Source organism: Salvelinus sp. IW2-2015, linkage group LG33 (genome assembly GCF_002910315.2).
Source record: "Salvelinus sp. IW2-2015 linkage group LG33, ASM291031v2, whole genome shotgun sequence".
NCBI lineage: Eukaryota > Metazoa > Chordata > Actinopteri > Salmoniformes > Salmonidae > Salvelinus > Salvelinus sp. IW2-2015.
The window spans coordinates 28,812,844-28,829,820 of record NC_036872.1 but is presented as its reverse complement, the minus strand read 5'-3'; the positions used below and the strand labels follow the sequence as shown (position 1 = coordinate 28,829,820).

The window sequence follows — 16,977 nt, the reverse complement described above, 5'->3', positions numbered from 1 at the left end:
CATTACTTTAAGACATGAAGGTTAGTCAATACGGAAAATGTCAAGAACTTGAACGTTTTTTCAAATGCAGTCACAAAAACCATCAAGCTCTATGATGAAACTGGCTCATGAGGACCACCACAGGAAAGGAAGATCCAGAGTTACCTCTGCTGCAGAGGATAGGTTCATTAAAGTTGACAGCCTCAGAAATTGCAGCCCAAATAAATTCTTCACAGAGTTCAAGTAACAGACATCTCAACATAAACTGTTCAGAGGAGACTGCGTGAATCAGGCCTTCATGGTCAAATTGCTGCAAAGAAACCACTAAAGGACACCAATAAGAAGAGACTTGCTTGGGCCAAGAAACACGAGCAATGGTCATTAGACCGGTGGAAATTTGTCCTTTGGTCTGGAGTCCAAATGGGAGATTTTTGGTTCCAAACGCCGTGTCTTTGTGAGATGCAGAGTAGGTGAACGGATGATCTCTGTAAGTGTAGTTCCCACCGTGAAGCATGGAGGATGTGGTGTGATGGTGCTTTTCTGGTGACACTGTCTGTGATTTATTTAGAATTCAAGGCACACTTAACCAGCATCTGGTTTGAGCTTAATGGGACTATAATTTATTTTTCAACAGGACCTCCAGGCTGTGTAAGGGCTATTTGACCAAGGAAGAGAGTGATGGAGTGCTGCATCAGATGACCTGGCCTCCACAATCACCCAACCTAATTGAGATGGTTTGGGATGAGTTGGACCACAGAGTGAAGGAAAAGCAACCAAAAAGTGCTCAGCATATGTGGGAACTCCTTCAATATTGGAAAAACATTCCAGGTGAAGCTGGTTAAGAGACTGCCAAGCATGTGCAAAGCTGTCATCAAGGCAAAGGGTGGCTATTTGAAGAATCTGAAATATTAAAAACATTTTGATTTGTTTAACACTTTTTTGGTGTGTTATGATTCCATGTGTGTTATTTCATACTTTTGATATCTTCACTATTATTCTACTATGTAGAAAATAGTAAAAATAAAGAAGAACCCTTGAATGAGTAGATGTGTCCAAATGTTTGACTGGTACTCTTTCTTTATGAGCTGGATTGCTGGTCTTTGCAATTACATTATCTTCGTTTGCGCTTGTTTAGCATATTTAGCCAGCAGCCTCCATGGAAATTCGCTAATTTTGTTAGCATTCTGGTAATAGACACCAAATGGGCTTTTATTGCTTTTCTTGGTGCCACCTTCTGTAATAAACTAGTAATACCGTAAATCCAACGTGAGAAGGACGGTATGACGATATGAAAATCTGGATACAGCCCAACCCTAGTTGCATTGATAACCAAACAATTCAATATAATTTTTGAAGTACAATAAATTGCCTATTAAGTACACTTGCACCATGTACTTTTAAAATAATGTTAACTGCAATCAAGGTAATTTGGTTCTGCTATTCGATGAATCACAGTGATAACATTAATCTGTTGTATAAATAAACAAAATATCTGACATTGTATTCCAATTTCCTGTGCTTTTAAATAGTTGAAAGTGCAATGGTATACACATAGGGGTGACAACTAAACCAAAAATCAGACATTGGAATTTGGTTGTGCTTTTAGATGGTTGCAACAAAAAAAATTGATAACACATCGGAAATTCAACACACTTTTGGCTGTCTTTTTGAGTGTGTGAACATAGGTTCTCTCATTGATCAACTTCAACCAAATATTACCCAATTATCCACGTTGAAATGATGTGGTGTGCCCAGTGTGATGGTCCAGGGTGGATCAGTGTTGCCGTAGCAACCAGACCAGGCTTCAGAAACAAAAACACTGGGACTGAGTTTGGGAAACCCTGCCCTATTCCACTATAGGTAATATGATGCAATTTGGGACGCACACTGTCTTAGACCGGTCACCCATCGCTTCTCAAAATGCCTGAGAAACATACAGGTACACACTCACGTGGCATTCCAGGTCATCTTTTTCAGAGGATAAGATCTCACAACACCTGGAGAAATGTCTTAACGACCCAGGAACCATATTACTAGACATTTTCAGACCGTTTGTTTTACTTTCATCCTGAAGAGAAGGGCAACACGGATCAGTCATGCAAACTGCCTCCGCCTGCCTGGCGCTGCTCAACTAGTTTAAATGCATGCTTATGAGTGCTTCATTATAAACAAATTAGACAAGCATCTTTCTTTCCAATGGGTGTTTGCCAATTAAATGCTATTTTCCAATGTTGTGGCTGTCTTTCCTGTCCTGTTTGCCAAAGTGGGGTTTGTTTCTTTGCCGATATTTGCATACTATTGCCTCACACCTGTGCTGCCACTTGAATGCAACGTCACCCACACACACACCTACCTACCTCCTCTATAAACACATTGTGAGTGTGTCAGCTCTGTGTTTAACTGTCTGAATAAGAACATGGCTGGCTGCTCTTCATGCCTCTGTAGCTCACTTTCTGTCTGTACCTTGAATAGGAGAAATGTTCTCTATGCATGGATAAAGACATCTGAATGATGAGACGTTACATCTGGTGACTGACTGACAGGCTTCCTGATCCTGGTGTCTGTCTATCACTGAACGGTTGCCAAGCTCATCAGCCACAAATACAACTGCACTAAGAGCAGCAATAGGCATCAAAGCTAGGGGGAAGAAGGTCCACTTTAAGCATGTACTTTAGGCTCCATCTGTTTGCAGAGCAGAGCCAGGTCTGCTACTCTAGGTTGGATAGGTCCTTTGATCCCTAAGTAGTACCCTACAGTGTTGCATCACATTAGGCTTGTCCTCATTGGTGTGACCTGCCATGCTGCAGTGACAGTACTTACATTCCTGTTTGAAGGTGAAGTACTCTGTGAGGTGCCGGCACTCGTGGTTCCCTCGCAGGAGGAAGAGTGTGGTCGGGTGATTGATCTTGAGTGACCAGAGGTACAGCACACACTGCAGAGGGAAGGAAGGAAAGACAGCGAGAGAGAGGGACAAGGCATGTAATTCAATAACACAAAGCCCGCATAGATCCTGAATGCCCTAAATGAATTACAAATCACTACAGTGGGGTTGGGTGGTATCCATGCAGTCATACCATTTCTGTACCATACCGGGGGTATACGGTATTACCAAACGGGGCGCTATTTCTTTGAAGCACAAAACAATTTAGGCAACAGAGATCTTGATCCAGGAGGGGATTGAATGTCTCTGATGTAACCAAMAAGTTAGCAAACCAAATACATAGCTGGAGCCCTGAGCTAGATATCATTTATTTGACACATCTTAAATTTCTATATAGCTATAATTAACTTAACACAGCCCCCATAGCAATGTTATTGAGTTTAGTGGATAAATCATATGGTTAGAGAAAATAGCCTTAATGAAAAAAGCATTAATAAACAATGGCATTATTTTTTATTAACTCTGCAACGCTTCCAACTTTGGACTTTTTTCACAACTGCCACCAGTTTGACACCAAAACAATTACAAGACATATTGACATAGCTAGTAAAATACACAAGTGCGTAAGGGGTCGCGTTACACTTCAGAAATCTCAATTTTCAAAAAGCAGACCTCACCTGCGTTTTACATTGAAAATCAAGTGTTTACTTGCTTCAATAGAGTGATCAGGGGCGTGCAACTATAGTTTTCCTTCACAGAAAATACATTAGTGCAACATATAGGGCTGAAAATCTATTCATTTTCATCAGATGACAACAGAAGTGGAATGCTATTTGGCTGGCAGCTACACAAGTAAATGAGCTTACAATGAAAAAGCAAGGTATTTTTTTGCAAAAATGATATTTCTAAAGTTGATCAAAGAAAGAATGTAGCCAGCTACATTTCAAACAGTTACACATGTAATGGAAGCTCAAAATGAGTGATACCGAACAGAAATTACAATAAGGAGCATTTTAGATCCGCATTTCCAAAACGCAGCAAGATATTTCTTATGGGTTCTTTTTTTCCTGTGTGAAAAACACAGAATTCTGCATTAACGCAACCCCTGGTGTAAAATATAAAGGGTATTTCATGTTGAAACACTCCTATTAAACACCAATGATATTCACTAAGTTGATGGGTTATATTCAGAATAATGTTTTACAGCTTTTATTATATTGTAAAATCTTGTTTTATATATTTAACATGTGATAAGGCCACACAAAGGGCCAGAGATAGACACCTGTGATAATCCGAAGTACCCCAAAAGGCCACTAGATGGCATTTGATAAATTCCATAAATTCCTTGAAAGTTACCAAACTCTGGTAGTTTACTGGTAAACCTTGAAAGTAACTTCCCTTTGCAACCCTAGTTAAAACATATGATCCAGCCAAATAAGATGCAGCCAAAGCCACCTCTTCAACTAACCAGATGGCCTGTGTCCACAGTACACAGAGAAGAAAAAAAACAGCGCATTGAAACTGACCTCCTCCGAAAAGCAACAATAGACAATTTTTTCTCTCCCCATTTAGGGCACTCATTGGGGGAGAAACACCGCCCTCCAGATTCAATCAAAATTAATTTATCCCCAGACACTCTTTGATGCTGGACCCAAATAGAGTCTAGTACACATTTAATGTGCAACGACAATATGAAAAGCTGGCAGCATTTACAATCCAAATGAGACTGCTTCCCCTTCCACCCCCAGACAGACAGACAAGGTAGCAGCACTCAGTCTCCACTTGGCTTGCCACTTTCAGTCTCTCTCTCAGCCCCCAGTCCTCCTCTTCAGAATAAACATACAGCCAGGAACACAACCAGAGCCCTACATTAAGTCCTGAGAACAGGGTGCCGAGGTAACCAAGGCCAGCAGGTGTGCATTCATATGATACACCAATAACAGACAATGGAAGCGAGAGGTGTGGGGAGGGAGCATTACGCTACCCTTGAATCCTAATTTCTAGGACGGACAAAGTGTTACAGAGCTGAGATGGTAACCTGAGTGTCAGTCTTTGTGCCATCATGCCAAACATGGCTTGACAATGAAAGCAAAGAGTTGGCAAGAGCACAAACCAATCTGGGACCAGGCTAGGGGACTGGCTGACCATGGGGAGATGTTCAGGCCAGGGAGGGAGCCAGGGTGAAGAGGGGGGCAGTAGTCGGTGAAAGGACCTCTAGTGTGAGTGAGGGGGTGGATGGTGGAGGCTGAAGGGACCAGGCGTTTAAATGAGGACAGCGCTCCTCCTGTGTTCTCACTCTCTTGCTCCCTCTTTCAGCCAGACTGTCTGTTGGAGCCTTGAGCTGAGCGGGGGAGGCAGACAAAGGCAGCAGAACAGCACATTGTGTGTCAGACATGAGTGGCTGCTACCTCCCTCGCCTCAACAGTCGACACACACTTCACCTCAGCTAGACGTGTGCTGCCTGGGGGGAGGGGAGGTCCATAAGGTGAGAGCACTTTCCTGTATCAAAGAGGAAGAAAGGAGACCTAGAGGCAAAGAATAAAATGGATTGCTCACACACGCTCAATTTAGACCCCCGAGCAAATCGCCAGCCTGAAATGGTAATGCTACCTACTTTCTGTGAGAGGATAAAGTCAATCTTTCCGTTACCAAGGTAACTCCATTGAGATCCCCTTTCCTTGTATAGCCTATCCTCCTTTATGTGTGATTCCAGAGTGGCTCTGTGTGCTTGGCCATCATAAGGAACTGGAATACACAGGTTTCTGAGCCCAGCTCCGTTGAATCAAATCAATCTAGGTGTACAGAGGAGGCATTGGCTGGGGGATGTGGGGGATAGGGCCTAAGTGCCTGGCAGCTTCCATTCAGAGTTCCATTGGGAGGATTATACTGAGGTGGATGGAGATGAATTCAGTGGGGTAGATAGATCTCACATTGTACATCCCAAATGGCACCCTATTTTTTTTTTTTTTTTTACCTTTATTTAACTAGGCAAGTCCGTTAAGAACAAATTCTTATTTACAATGACAAATATTGACCAGAGCCCTATGAGCCCTGGTCAAAAGTAGCGCACTACATTAGGAAATAGCGTGACATTTTGGACGGTACCACCTATACATTAATTGAGCTGTGCGTCAGTCCACTTTCGTCCACCCTTGGCCTTCGACCAATGGTAGATCTCATTACTGGCCTAGTTAACACACTGGTTTCATCTATGCAGCACAGCAAACACAGCTTCTCTCTGCCAGTCCTTCTAGGAGAGCAAGGCACTGACAGTACCCTCCTCCTTACCCCTACACTAAGGCACAGTAGATCATCATTACTAACCTATATATGATGTGTAACAGAGAGCACATGGAGTCATTTCATTAGTATTTATTAACCAGGATAGTCCATTGAGTAACCCTTGCCACTGGTTTCCAGGTTGTAAAGTGAGAATCAAGTGAACAATAAACACTGCATGCTTGACTACACACTAGCTAAGTGTTTCTGACATTTTGGAAGTGGAATGAACCTTGATTTGTACAAGCACATCCCTCCATTGTGCTTCCAGAGGTGTCACCTGCCTGGGTTATGAGGGGGAGGACAACATTTCAGCCAGAATAGTTCAATGCCCCAGGAGTCACCTGTCCGGAAAGCTCCCTCAGTGTTTGACTCTACCTGTCATTCCCTATTCTCTTTCACCGACACCTTTTCATCTATGACATTTCACCCACCGCCTCCCATCAAAAGACCTCCACAGCCACAGACGGAGCTGATCAATGCTTGGCCCAGTTAGCCGACCAGGCCCTATAGCCCTGTTGGCTATTCCATTTAACCCACTTACAGCCCTAGTTCAAAACCCAGCCAGCCCAGCTCTGTAGCCAGTGGACCAATCCACTCTGCTGAGTGGATCCAGGTTTCCACTCTGTCTGGTACCAATTTAGGGCTAAAATCATCCACACGCTGCTCTTCTCATTACTGGCTGTAAAATTCATTATTTAAATGCTCTCCATCTACGCAAAAGTGAAAATGCTTCCATCCACTTTACATGACACTGGCTCCTAGACTGAAATGTTCACTTCTCACTCACATTTCAAACTAAATCATGCAGTAACCATGATGACCATTCAGAAAGCACAGGAAAGCAGCAGACAGAACCCATTTGAGATGTCCATGATGACGACAATGACTGTTAAAGAAATCTCTCTCTCGGCTGTGTTTAAGGCAGTATGGTCTGAAGAGGGCTTGGCAGGGCCATCTCTGTGTGTCTAGCAGACATTATACAGAGACAGATGGCTGAGTGAGAGGCTGGCATGAAGGCAGCAAAGGGCCTTAGACTTAGTTAGCATGAGACAGCCAGTCTCCTCGCACAGAAAGACAGACACATAATCATCCCTACTTGGTAGAAAACAACTTAGGCTACACCATAGAAATAGAACCCAGGCTGTTTCTGTGGTCTACACACGTTCACCCAGATTAATCGAGCTGAAGTAGGGGACACTGACCCCAATTCACATGCTCTGCCTTGTGGGAAGCCACAGACTTATGACCATAAACCGAGATGGCAGCTAAAATTAAGGTTTTGACTATGTGATGTAACAAAAGACTTAGCCAACTTGGCTCTAAGCAACTTCAGACATGACATAATGCTTAGTGAGAGCAGAGCGGGTGTCCGTCCCTCCCTGGGCCTGAGAGAGAGCATCTCGTGCATTACGCTCATCTCAATATCTGCAATACTGCTCGTGGCAACATTTCACTGAGTCAACCTTTTAATTAAACATGGCACACCAGTCCAGCAGGGCCAGACAACCATTACAATGTTAAATGCCTCTGCCGCACTGCTCGCCTTCAAACTCAAGACAGGGAATTTCCATCCTGCTGCAGAATTTAAAATAGGGCCAATTGCTTTTGCCCTCATTTTGAGTGGTCTCTAATACTCACCAGGCAGTCTCCAACCCTGATCCCCCAATGACTCCCAGTATTTATTCACTCTTCCCCCTCCAACCAAATTTAGATTCTCCTTTTTCATTGGTAGACTTAAGGATAGAGGGAATTGGGGCAGTAGGGTAAACTCACTTCGATACTGAAGTAGCCTCGGTCTACGTAGTCTCCGAGGAAGAGATAGCGTGTGTTGCTGGGCAAGCCACCAACTTCAAACAGCTTCATTAGGTCAAAGAACTGTCCGTGGACATCTCCACACACTGAGGACAAACAAACAACACTGTTATGGAAGGAAACAGAATAGGTTATTATCCTCTAATACAGGAGAGGCACGGTGCTATATGACAATAGTTTGACAGTAATTTGAGAGAGTAGCCTCATTCAGTCTATGAAGAAGTAATCTATTGATGTAAAAATGTGAATTACAGGGAATAAATGTAGGTCTATCTTAAATCAATGTTTTCCTCCATTATTTCTCTGTAATACAAAAACATATTGAATAACCCTGAAGGGAGTCAGAAGAAAAAGCCTCTAATAGAAAGATTAACGTGTAATTCAGAGTCCGGTGTCCCATTGTGACATAGGTACATGGTTCTGAGACCACCATCCGAGGGGGAAGCACAGGTCAAACGCGCACCTCTGCACAAATCCCAACCAACGCTGCTCCACATACTCTTCCTCTATTCATCTGGATGTGTTAACATTTGGAGAAATTGCCTGAGCCGTGCTGAGAATTTGAAAGGTATGAAAGTTAACGCTCCAATACTTTAACCTAGAACACTGCTGAGTGTACAGTACACGTTTTGGACTCTGATATGTGCTGAAGCTGGATCAGGACGGTAAGGACAGCTGTGTGAAACGGAGTTCAGAACTCTGGCCAGTAAAATGGGTCTACTCCACTCCAATACACCTTTTGCTAACAGATGCATTAAACAGTGGTGTGGCACCATGGCATACTGCCCAGCCCAGTGCTGTGTTTACTCTGGGCCTGGTTGGGCACTATTCCATGGCACTAACTGTCTGTCTGTCTAAAAGAGAGGTGCATGCATCATCCTCACTCAGCATGTCTAGGCCAGAGGAAGTAGTCTAGCCTGGTGGAACCAACCTGATCCCTGTGTTCTCACCATTCTACTTCACTTGATACGTGCAGTAAAACAGAATGGTAAATGGAGGAATCAGACTGGTTCCACCAGGCTACGAGAAGGCACTAATATGTGTACTATTCAAATCCATAGCACGTATATGATGTAACCTAAATCCATAAGACCTGGGGTTTAAAACTTGCTAAACCCGGATGTTGTTTTAGACAAATTCCAAAAGGTCAGGCTTCACAAGCTAAACACAACTAGACCTAATGACAGGCTAAACGTGACTATTTGCATAAGATCCGTTTGAAGTAAAGTTAGTGGAGGCCGGGTGACTGACAGCCATAGAAGCAGCAGGTAAGTTCCTCCTCAGATAAAGGGAGGGAATGTACTCAACTATCTTTTTGCGTAAAACATTGAAAGGGTGCTCACTCTGTATGAGCCAGGCACATACAGAGTGTACAAAACATTAGGAACTTTCCATGCTCTTTCCATGACATAGACTGACCAGGTGAATCCAGATGAAATCTATGATCCCTTATTGATGTCACCTGTTAAATCGACTTCACTCAGTGTAGATGAAGGGGAGGAGACGGGTAAAAAAAATATTTTTAAGCCTTGAGACATGGATTGTGTATGTGTGCAATTCAGGTCGCGTCTACACTTGACACTTGCATCCGACTTCTGTTATCAGAATACGAAGATCGCATTGAAAAGACAGGTCTAGACCCACAAAAGTCACTTCGTGGTCTGATTGTGTTCAGATCTGGCTGACCATTTCAGGTGGTCAGGGAGGCATTGTGTAGGGGCCTCCCGAGTGGCGCAGTGGTCTAAGGCAGTGCTAGCTGTGCCACTAGAGATTCTGGTTCAAATCCAGGCTCTGTCGCATCCGGCCGCAACCGAGAGAGGCATGGGGCGGCGCACAATTGGCCCAGCGTTGTCCGGGTTAGGAGAAGGTTTGGCCGGCAGGGATGTGCTTGTCCCATTTGCACTCTTGCGACTCCTGTGGCGGGCCGGGCGAAATGCACGCTGACATGGTCGCCAGGTGTTTCCTCCGACACATTGGTGGGGCTGGCTTCTGGGTTAAGCGGGCATCGTGTCAAGAAGCATTGCGGCTTGGCTGGGTTGTGTTTTGGAGGACACACGGCTCTAAACCGTCGCCTCTCCCGATTCCGTACGGGAGTTGCAGCGATGAGACAAGAATAACTACTAATTGGATAGCACGAAATTGGGGAGAAAAAGTGGTAAAAGTACAAATAAATAAAAGGGAGGCATTGTGTGCGGATTTCTCCTCAGTCTGGATGCAATAAGGCTACCGAAAGCGCATCAGCACTCCTCCCACAAGACTCCAGAAGACTTGTGTTTTGGGACCGAGAGGCATTATAACATTGGAGGAAATACGTTCTAAGTGTGTGAGGAATGTGTTTGCTGGCCTCAAATGCTAGCCAGGTAGCTAAAATAAATTTAAAAAAATAAAGTTATGCTAACCCGTTTTCAATCCCTTTAGCATTGATTGCTAGGTAGCTACAGAGGTTAGCTACTGCCATCAGTTGTGGTGTTTTCATATTTTGCCTATTCCACTGTTTGTAGAATGCCTATTGCACGGGAAAAGGGAATCCAGATACAATGTGGACACATTTAAATGTAGTTGTAGATGCATTACGCGTTTGGAATTCCATGTTCAGAACTACATGATCAGAATCTTAAGGCTTCATGAACAGTAAAGTCTAGACACGCCTCAGAGGATGAATGGGCAAGACAAAAGATGTAAGTGCCTTTGAACGGGGTATGGTAGTAGGTGCCAGACGCAAAGGTTTGAGTGTGTCAAGAACTGCAAAGCTGCTGGGTTTTTCACACGCAACAGTTTCCCCATGTGTATCAAGAACGGTCCACCCCCTAAAGGACATCCAGCCAACTTGACAACTGTGGGAAGCATTGGAGTCAACATGGGCCAGCATCCCTGTTGAACTCGACACCTTGTAGCCCATGCCCCAATGAATTGAGGCTGTTCTGAGGGCAAAAGGGGGTGAAACTCAATATTAGGAAGGTGTTCCTAATGTTTTGTACACTCAGTGTACAGTAACAACAAAAAAGGTGACCAAGTTCCTTCTCTCCAACCTAATGTGCGTCTGTTTATGTCGAAGGTGTTGTGCAGTAGAAACATTTCTGTCTCAAACAGATCAATAAAGTACTCTACTTCTCTTACCTGTGATGGGTGCCTCTACCTCCAGCATGCATTTTTCCTGTCGCAGAATGTTGGCTCCGTCGTTGATGATCCGGAGGGCCACTTCCTCCTCCAGCCGGCCCTCCTTCACCAGGTGGGTTCGGAGGGTCTCTGGGTTGGGCTTGCCATCCTCAAACAGCTCCTTCATAGACAGACGCTGCTGTGGAGGGTATGGCACAGCTAGACAGGGGAACAGAGGGCCAAACAGGTATTATGGATGAGTACACTACTTTTGACCAGGGCTTTGGTCATAAGTAGTGTACTAAATAGGCTAAAGAATGCCATTTGGGATGGGACCCTGGTCAAAAGTAGTGCACTAAAGGGAATAGTGTGCCATTTGGGATGCAACCCTAGATGCAAGGGGTTACATTTATATTCAATACCTAAATGAGTGCAGCAATCTACAATGCATTATGTCCACCATTAGTGTACTACAGATTGTTCATTTGTGCTGGCAAACCACATACAATCTAGGCTTTAAGTTAGCCTAGAGAAATAGAATGAGAACCCAGATCTTAGGCAATGAAACAATATTAAGCCATCCAGTAATAATTTGAAACAAACTGATGGGAAGTGTTTCCCCATCTGCCTACAGTGTCCACCCAGTCATTAATATACTAGTGAAGCAGACGGCAGCATCCCTGGTAGGCTAGTCAATCACTTTATCAAATGTCATTCCCACTGAGGTGTTATCAGGAGAGGTAGACATTTAGAGAGAGTGATGAAGTTATGGTCACAAGAGGACTCTTATTGATGTAGAGGCTACGCTATAATAATACAGCCATGCAAGGTCTCAGACGCCGAGCACCAATCCATCCCGGCTCACCTCACATGAACCGTCTAGCCTGGTCACTAATCTGTTCTACAGTCTCACAATCCCTTACAGAGTGCAAAAGGTTTCCATGGCATAAGAAACTTGATAATGTTTTAGCTACTGGACTCTGTTGTCAAATGAAAAATAAATGTTCCTCTTTTTGTTCAGAAACTAGGCTAAATTGTGTAGCAAGTAGCTATGCAGGCAAGCAATTAGAAAATATGACAATTGTTGTTTTTAGTTGTAGGTTATAATATAGACTTGGTGTGGAATGGATGTGTTGGCAGTTGGATTACATGGGGCAACAACCTCCAAATCGTTAAACAGGAAAGGACTGTTCCAATGCAAATCAGCAGACAGACCGATAGGATGAGGCATTTACTATCGGAATAATGAGGCAGGCCATATCCAGTTTGGCAGGTAGGGCCTAGCATTCCCTCTGTCCTGGTTTGAAAGATTAGGTAAATTGACCTATAACCTTTCACAGAGCCACACAGTAAGTGTCTTCTACTACAAGAACACTTGTCTTTGTTTTCTAAAGAAGCCCAGCAATGACAAACTAATCAAACTGTCATTAAAAAAACATCCATATCATGGTCACTTCAGATCACAGGTGTCAAACTCATTCCACGGTGGGCCAAGAGTCTGCGGGTTTTCGCTCCTCCCTTGTACTTGATTGATGAATATAAGGCACTACTTAGTAAAGAACATCCCTCATCTGGTTGTCTAGAGCTTAATTGAAAGGAAGAACCCAAAACCCCCAGACAATAGGACCTCAATGGAAAGAGTTCGATGCCTGAGAAGAAGGTACTCAGTCTCCACCATGGCTCTGCTTATAACACTGTATAGATCATCAAGGACGATCATGAAAGCGACATAAACCAAAGGCTGGAATATGAGTGAGCTCTAATTAGCTTTTGTGTGGGTGTGTTTAATCAGCGCGATGGCACCTGACTCTGCAGAGGAACAGAGGTAGCCTAATGCATTATAACCTACTACCATTCATCTCAGGTTACCAGGAGGTTGACGCTGGTCTGGAGAGATGAGAGGGGAGGTTGACTTGTGTAATGTGTCAGCAGCAGAATCAATTGATAATATTATCTGTCTGAGACAAACACTTTGTCATGCTGAAACAAATGTCCATGCTTCTTTTCTTCACTAGCATCATTGAGTAGGGATGTTAAGTTAACAGTTAAATCGGTTAGCTGCCGGAAATACATTTGACAGGTCATGCTTATCAGTCTAAAGGTTCATTTGCATAATTTAGAGGAATTAAATTGACACATGCATTTTTAGGTAGCCGCTATGTATCTTATTTAAATCACATGCGCACAGCATATAAAGTGTGTGAGGAGCGGAATATTACCTGTCGGACAGCGCAAAAACTTCAGCTCCTGGAGTGAAGTGTTCTTATAAGCCAAATCATTGTGCAACAATTCTAAATGTAATCGAGAGTTTATGGCCACGATTAAAAAGAGGATTCCAGCTTTCTATGACAACATTTTTATTTCTCAACAACTAATTGAAAGGTGTCATCCATTAGAGTGCATAGGCAAAACGATAGGACTATAAGTGTGTCAGCACCTTGTAATCTAAACTGGAGACAGTATGCAATTTGAAAACATATAGCCTCCTTAATTGTTTGAAACCTGAGTGTCTTAGTTCATATTATGAGGCATGTCTTACCTTGCTTCAAAGTAGCCTAGCCAAAATCCAACCATAAAAAACAACCTTAATATCGAGCCCTGGAGGGAATTATTTTAAAGACAAAGTATTCGGTTGCAATTGTAATATTGTATAGGCTACCAAGGGTGGCCAACCATCCTCCAGGAGAGCCTTAAAGGGACATTGTTGTAATTAGGGACAGGTTTGAATATGAAAGAAAATAGGCAGAGTGTAGTCTACATTCTTTTCTGATTCTCTATGGTAAAAAAACTATTTTGTAAAGTGGTTCCCCCCTTTTTTTCTTACCTTTAACTAGTTAAAAAAAAGGTTAAATAAATAGAGGCTAAAAAAATACAATAAATAAAACAAATGTTCCTTGCATCGTACAATCAGAGTTGCTAAAGGTCTGAATTTGGGATATTTTACTTAAAATCACCCAAAAAGTTAGCTTATTTTTTATTTAACCTTTATTTAACTAGGCAAGTCAGTTAAGAACAAATTCTTATTTACAACGACGGCCTAAGAACAGTGGGTTAACTGCCTTGTTCAGGGGCAGAACGACAGATTTTTACCTTGTCAGCTCGGGGATTCGATCTAGCAAGCTTTTGGTTACTGGCCCAACGCTCTAATCACAAGGCTACCTACCGCCGCAAAAGTGAACCATTTTTTATCGGATACACATAAGGCAATTCTAGGTCTTGTGGCATATTTTGGTTAAAATATCCCCAATTCAATGGAATTACAACCCTCTGCATACACAGTGCACTTCCATCACATGTGCAGATGATTCTCAAGACCTTGTACACTAATGAGCTGCTATTGAGCCCATACTACTACAGTCTGAGCCAAGGACTACATGCTTTCTGGTAAGTTTTGATTACAATACTGGGTGGGATGAATATATTTTATGACATACACGATTTTTTGTTAACTAGTAAACAGTAGCCTACAGCAAAGTGTGTTTAAATCAATTCTAACTTGTTAACCATTTCTGCTAGTTAGTGTTTGCTACCATACGGATTTAAACTTGCTCGAGCCTGCTAACTGAGTGTTAATTCACCTGTTTCCATACATGTTTCATTTTAAAACATGCATCTTACAAAGGAGTTGTTCAATCTAGCCACTTGAAACAATGCCACTTAATATAATGTATATACTGTACTCTATATCATCTACTGCATCTTGCCATCTTTATGTAATACACGTATCACTAGCCACTTTAAAACTAAGCCACTTTTATGTTTACATACCCTACATTACTCATCTCATATGTATATACTGTACTCGATACCATCTACTGCATCTTGCCTATGCCGTTCTGTACCATCACTTATTCATATATCTTTATGTACATATTCTTTATCCCTTTACACTTGTGTGTATAAGGTAGTAGTTGTGGAATTGTTAGGTTAGATTACTCGTTGGTTATTACTGCATTGTCAGAACTAGAAGCACAAGCATTTCMCTACACTCGCATTAACATCTGCTAACCATGTGTATGTGACAAATAAAATTTGATTTGATCTAACTGCTTAACAATTTATCTATACATGGAATTGTATTTGGAATTTTTTTTACAATTTTTTTTCTAATCTTTACAGGAAAATGCCACGGGTACTATCTGATGTGTGGAGACATTTTACTGCAGCTAATGTAGTAGGAAAAGCGGTTTACATTTGCAAATACTGTGCCAAATCATATGTGAAGAATGCAACAAAGATGCAGAATCATCTGGCCAAGTGCATAAAGTTCCCTCAGTGCTCACAACAAGCAACCTCTGACAAAAGTCCCTCTACTTCTATTCGAGGTGAAAATGATGAATCAGACACCTTATGGACAGCAACAGCCTATGGTCCTCCTGGAATCAGAAGTTTTTTTGGCTCAATAGAGGAACGTAGTCAGAGAAATGCTGATGAATGTCTTGCTCGAGCTGTGTATGCAACTGGTTCACCTCTGATGCTTACAGGCAATGTGTATTGGAAGAGATTTCTGAATGTTCTTCGCCCAAAATACACCCCTCCAACCAGACATGCTTTATCTACTCATTTTCTGGATGCAGAGTTCAAGTGAAGGTCAAGGAAATCATAGAGAAAGCAGACTGTATTGCAATCATCTCTGATGGGTGGTTGAATGATCGTGGAATAATTAACTACATCATCTCCACCCCTCAACCAGTATTCTACAAGAGCACAGACACAAGGGACAACAGACACACCGGTCTCTACATTGCAGATGAGCTGAAGGCAGTCATCAATGACCTTGGACCACAGAAGGTATTTGCACTGGTGAAAGACAAAGCTGCGAACATGAAGGCTGCTTGGTCTAAAGTGGAGGAGTCCTACCCTCACATCACACCCATTGGCTGTGCTGCTCATGCATTGAATCTGCTCAAGGACATCAAGACACTGAAAACAATGGATACACTTACAAGAGAGCCAAGGAAATGGTTAGGTATGTGAAGGGTCATCAAGTTATAGCAGCAATCTACCTCACCAAGCAAAGTGAGAAGAATAAGAGCACCACATTAAGAGCACCACCCAGCAACACACGTTGGGGTGGTGTTGTCATTATGTTTGACAGTCTCCTGGAGGGGAAGGAGTCTCTCCAAGACATGGCCATATCACAGTCTGCCGATATGGACAGCCCCATCAAGAGGGTCCTCCTGGATGATGTATTTTGGGAGAGAGTGGTAAGCAGCCTGAAACTCCTAAAATCTATTGTAGCAGCCATTGCACAGATTGAGGGAGACAATACCATACTGTCTGATGTTCAGACTCTGCTTGCAGATGTAAGAGAAGAAATCTGTACTGCCCTGCCCACGTCACTGTTGCTCCAAGCAGAGGAAACTGCAGTTCTGAAATACTGCAAAAGGTGTGAAGACTTCTGCCTGAAGCCCATACACACCGCAGCGTACCTGTTGGACCCCAAGTATGCTGGCAAAAGCATCCTGTCTGGTGCAGAGATCAACAAGGAATATGGTGTCATCACTACCGTGTCTCGCCACCTTGGTCTGGATGAGGGAAAGGTTCTTGGCAGTCTGGCGAAGTACACTTCCAAGCAAGGGCTTTGGGATGGAGATGCAATATGGCAGTCGGGCCAACATGAGATCATCAGCCATCTGGTGGAAGGGACTTTGTGGATCTGAGGCTCTTTCCCCTGTTGCCTCCAACATCCTCCAAATCCCACCAACATCAGCCGCCTCAGAGCGCAACTGGTCCTTGTTTGGGAACACAGACACACACACCAAAGCACGCAACAGCCTGACCAATACAAGGGTTGAGAAATTGGTTGCCATCCGGGCAAATTTGAGCCTGACAACGAGCCATCCTCAACAAGGTTGGAAAGTGACAGTGAAGATGATGCCTCAGAGTCTGATGTTCAAGAGGTGGACATTGAGGAGGTCCAGGGA

At 43.1% G+C, this 16,977-nt stretch overlaps 1 protein-coding gene across 6 annotated transcripts in view; it reads right to left on the bottom strand.

The window, feature by feature from the left end:
* Positions 1-16,977, bottom strand: part of LOC111958241 (serine/threonine-protein phosphatase 2B catalytic subunit gamma isoform) — a 42,596-nt gene that overhangs the window by 19,107 nt on the left and 6,512 nt on the right. For all 6 annotated transcript variants that reach the window (XM_023979462.2, XM_023979464.2, XM_023979465.2 and 3 more), the window contains exons 2-4: positions 11,072-11,269; positions 7,916-8,040; positions 2,800-2,911 (exon numbers count right to left, since the gene is read on the bottom strand). In XM_023979462.2, the coding sequence (XP_023835230.1) occupies positions 2,800-2,911; positions 7,916-8,040; positions 11,072-11,269 (435 nt within the window). The remainder of the gene's footprint in view (positions 1-2,799; positions 2,912-7,915; positions 8,041-11,071; positions 11,270-16,977) is intronic.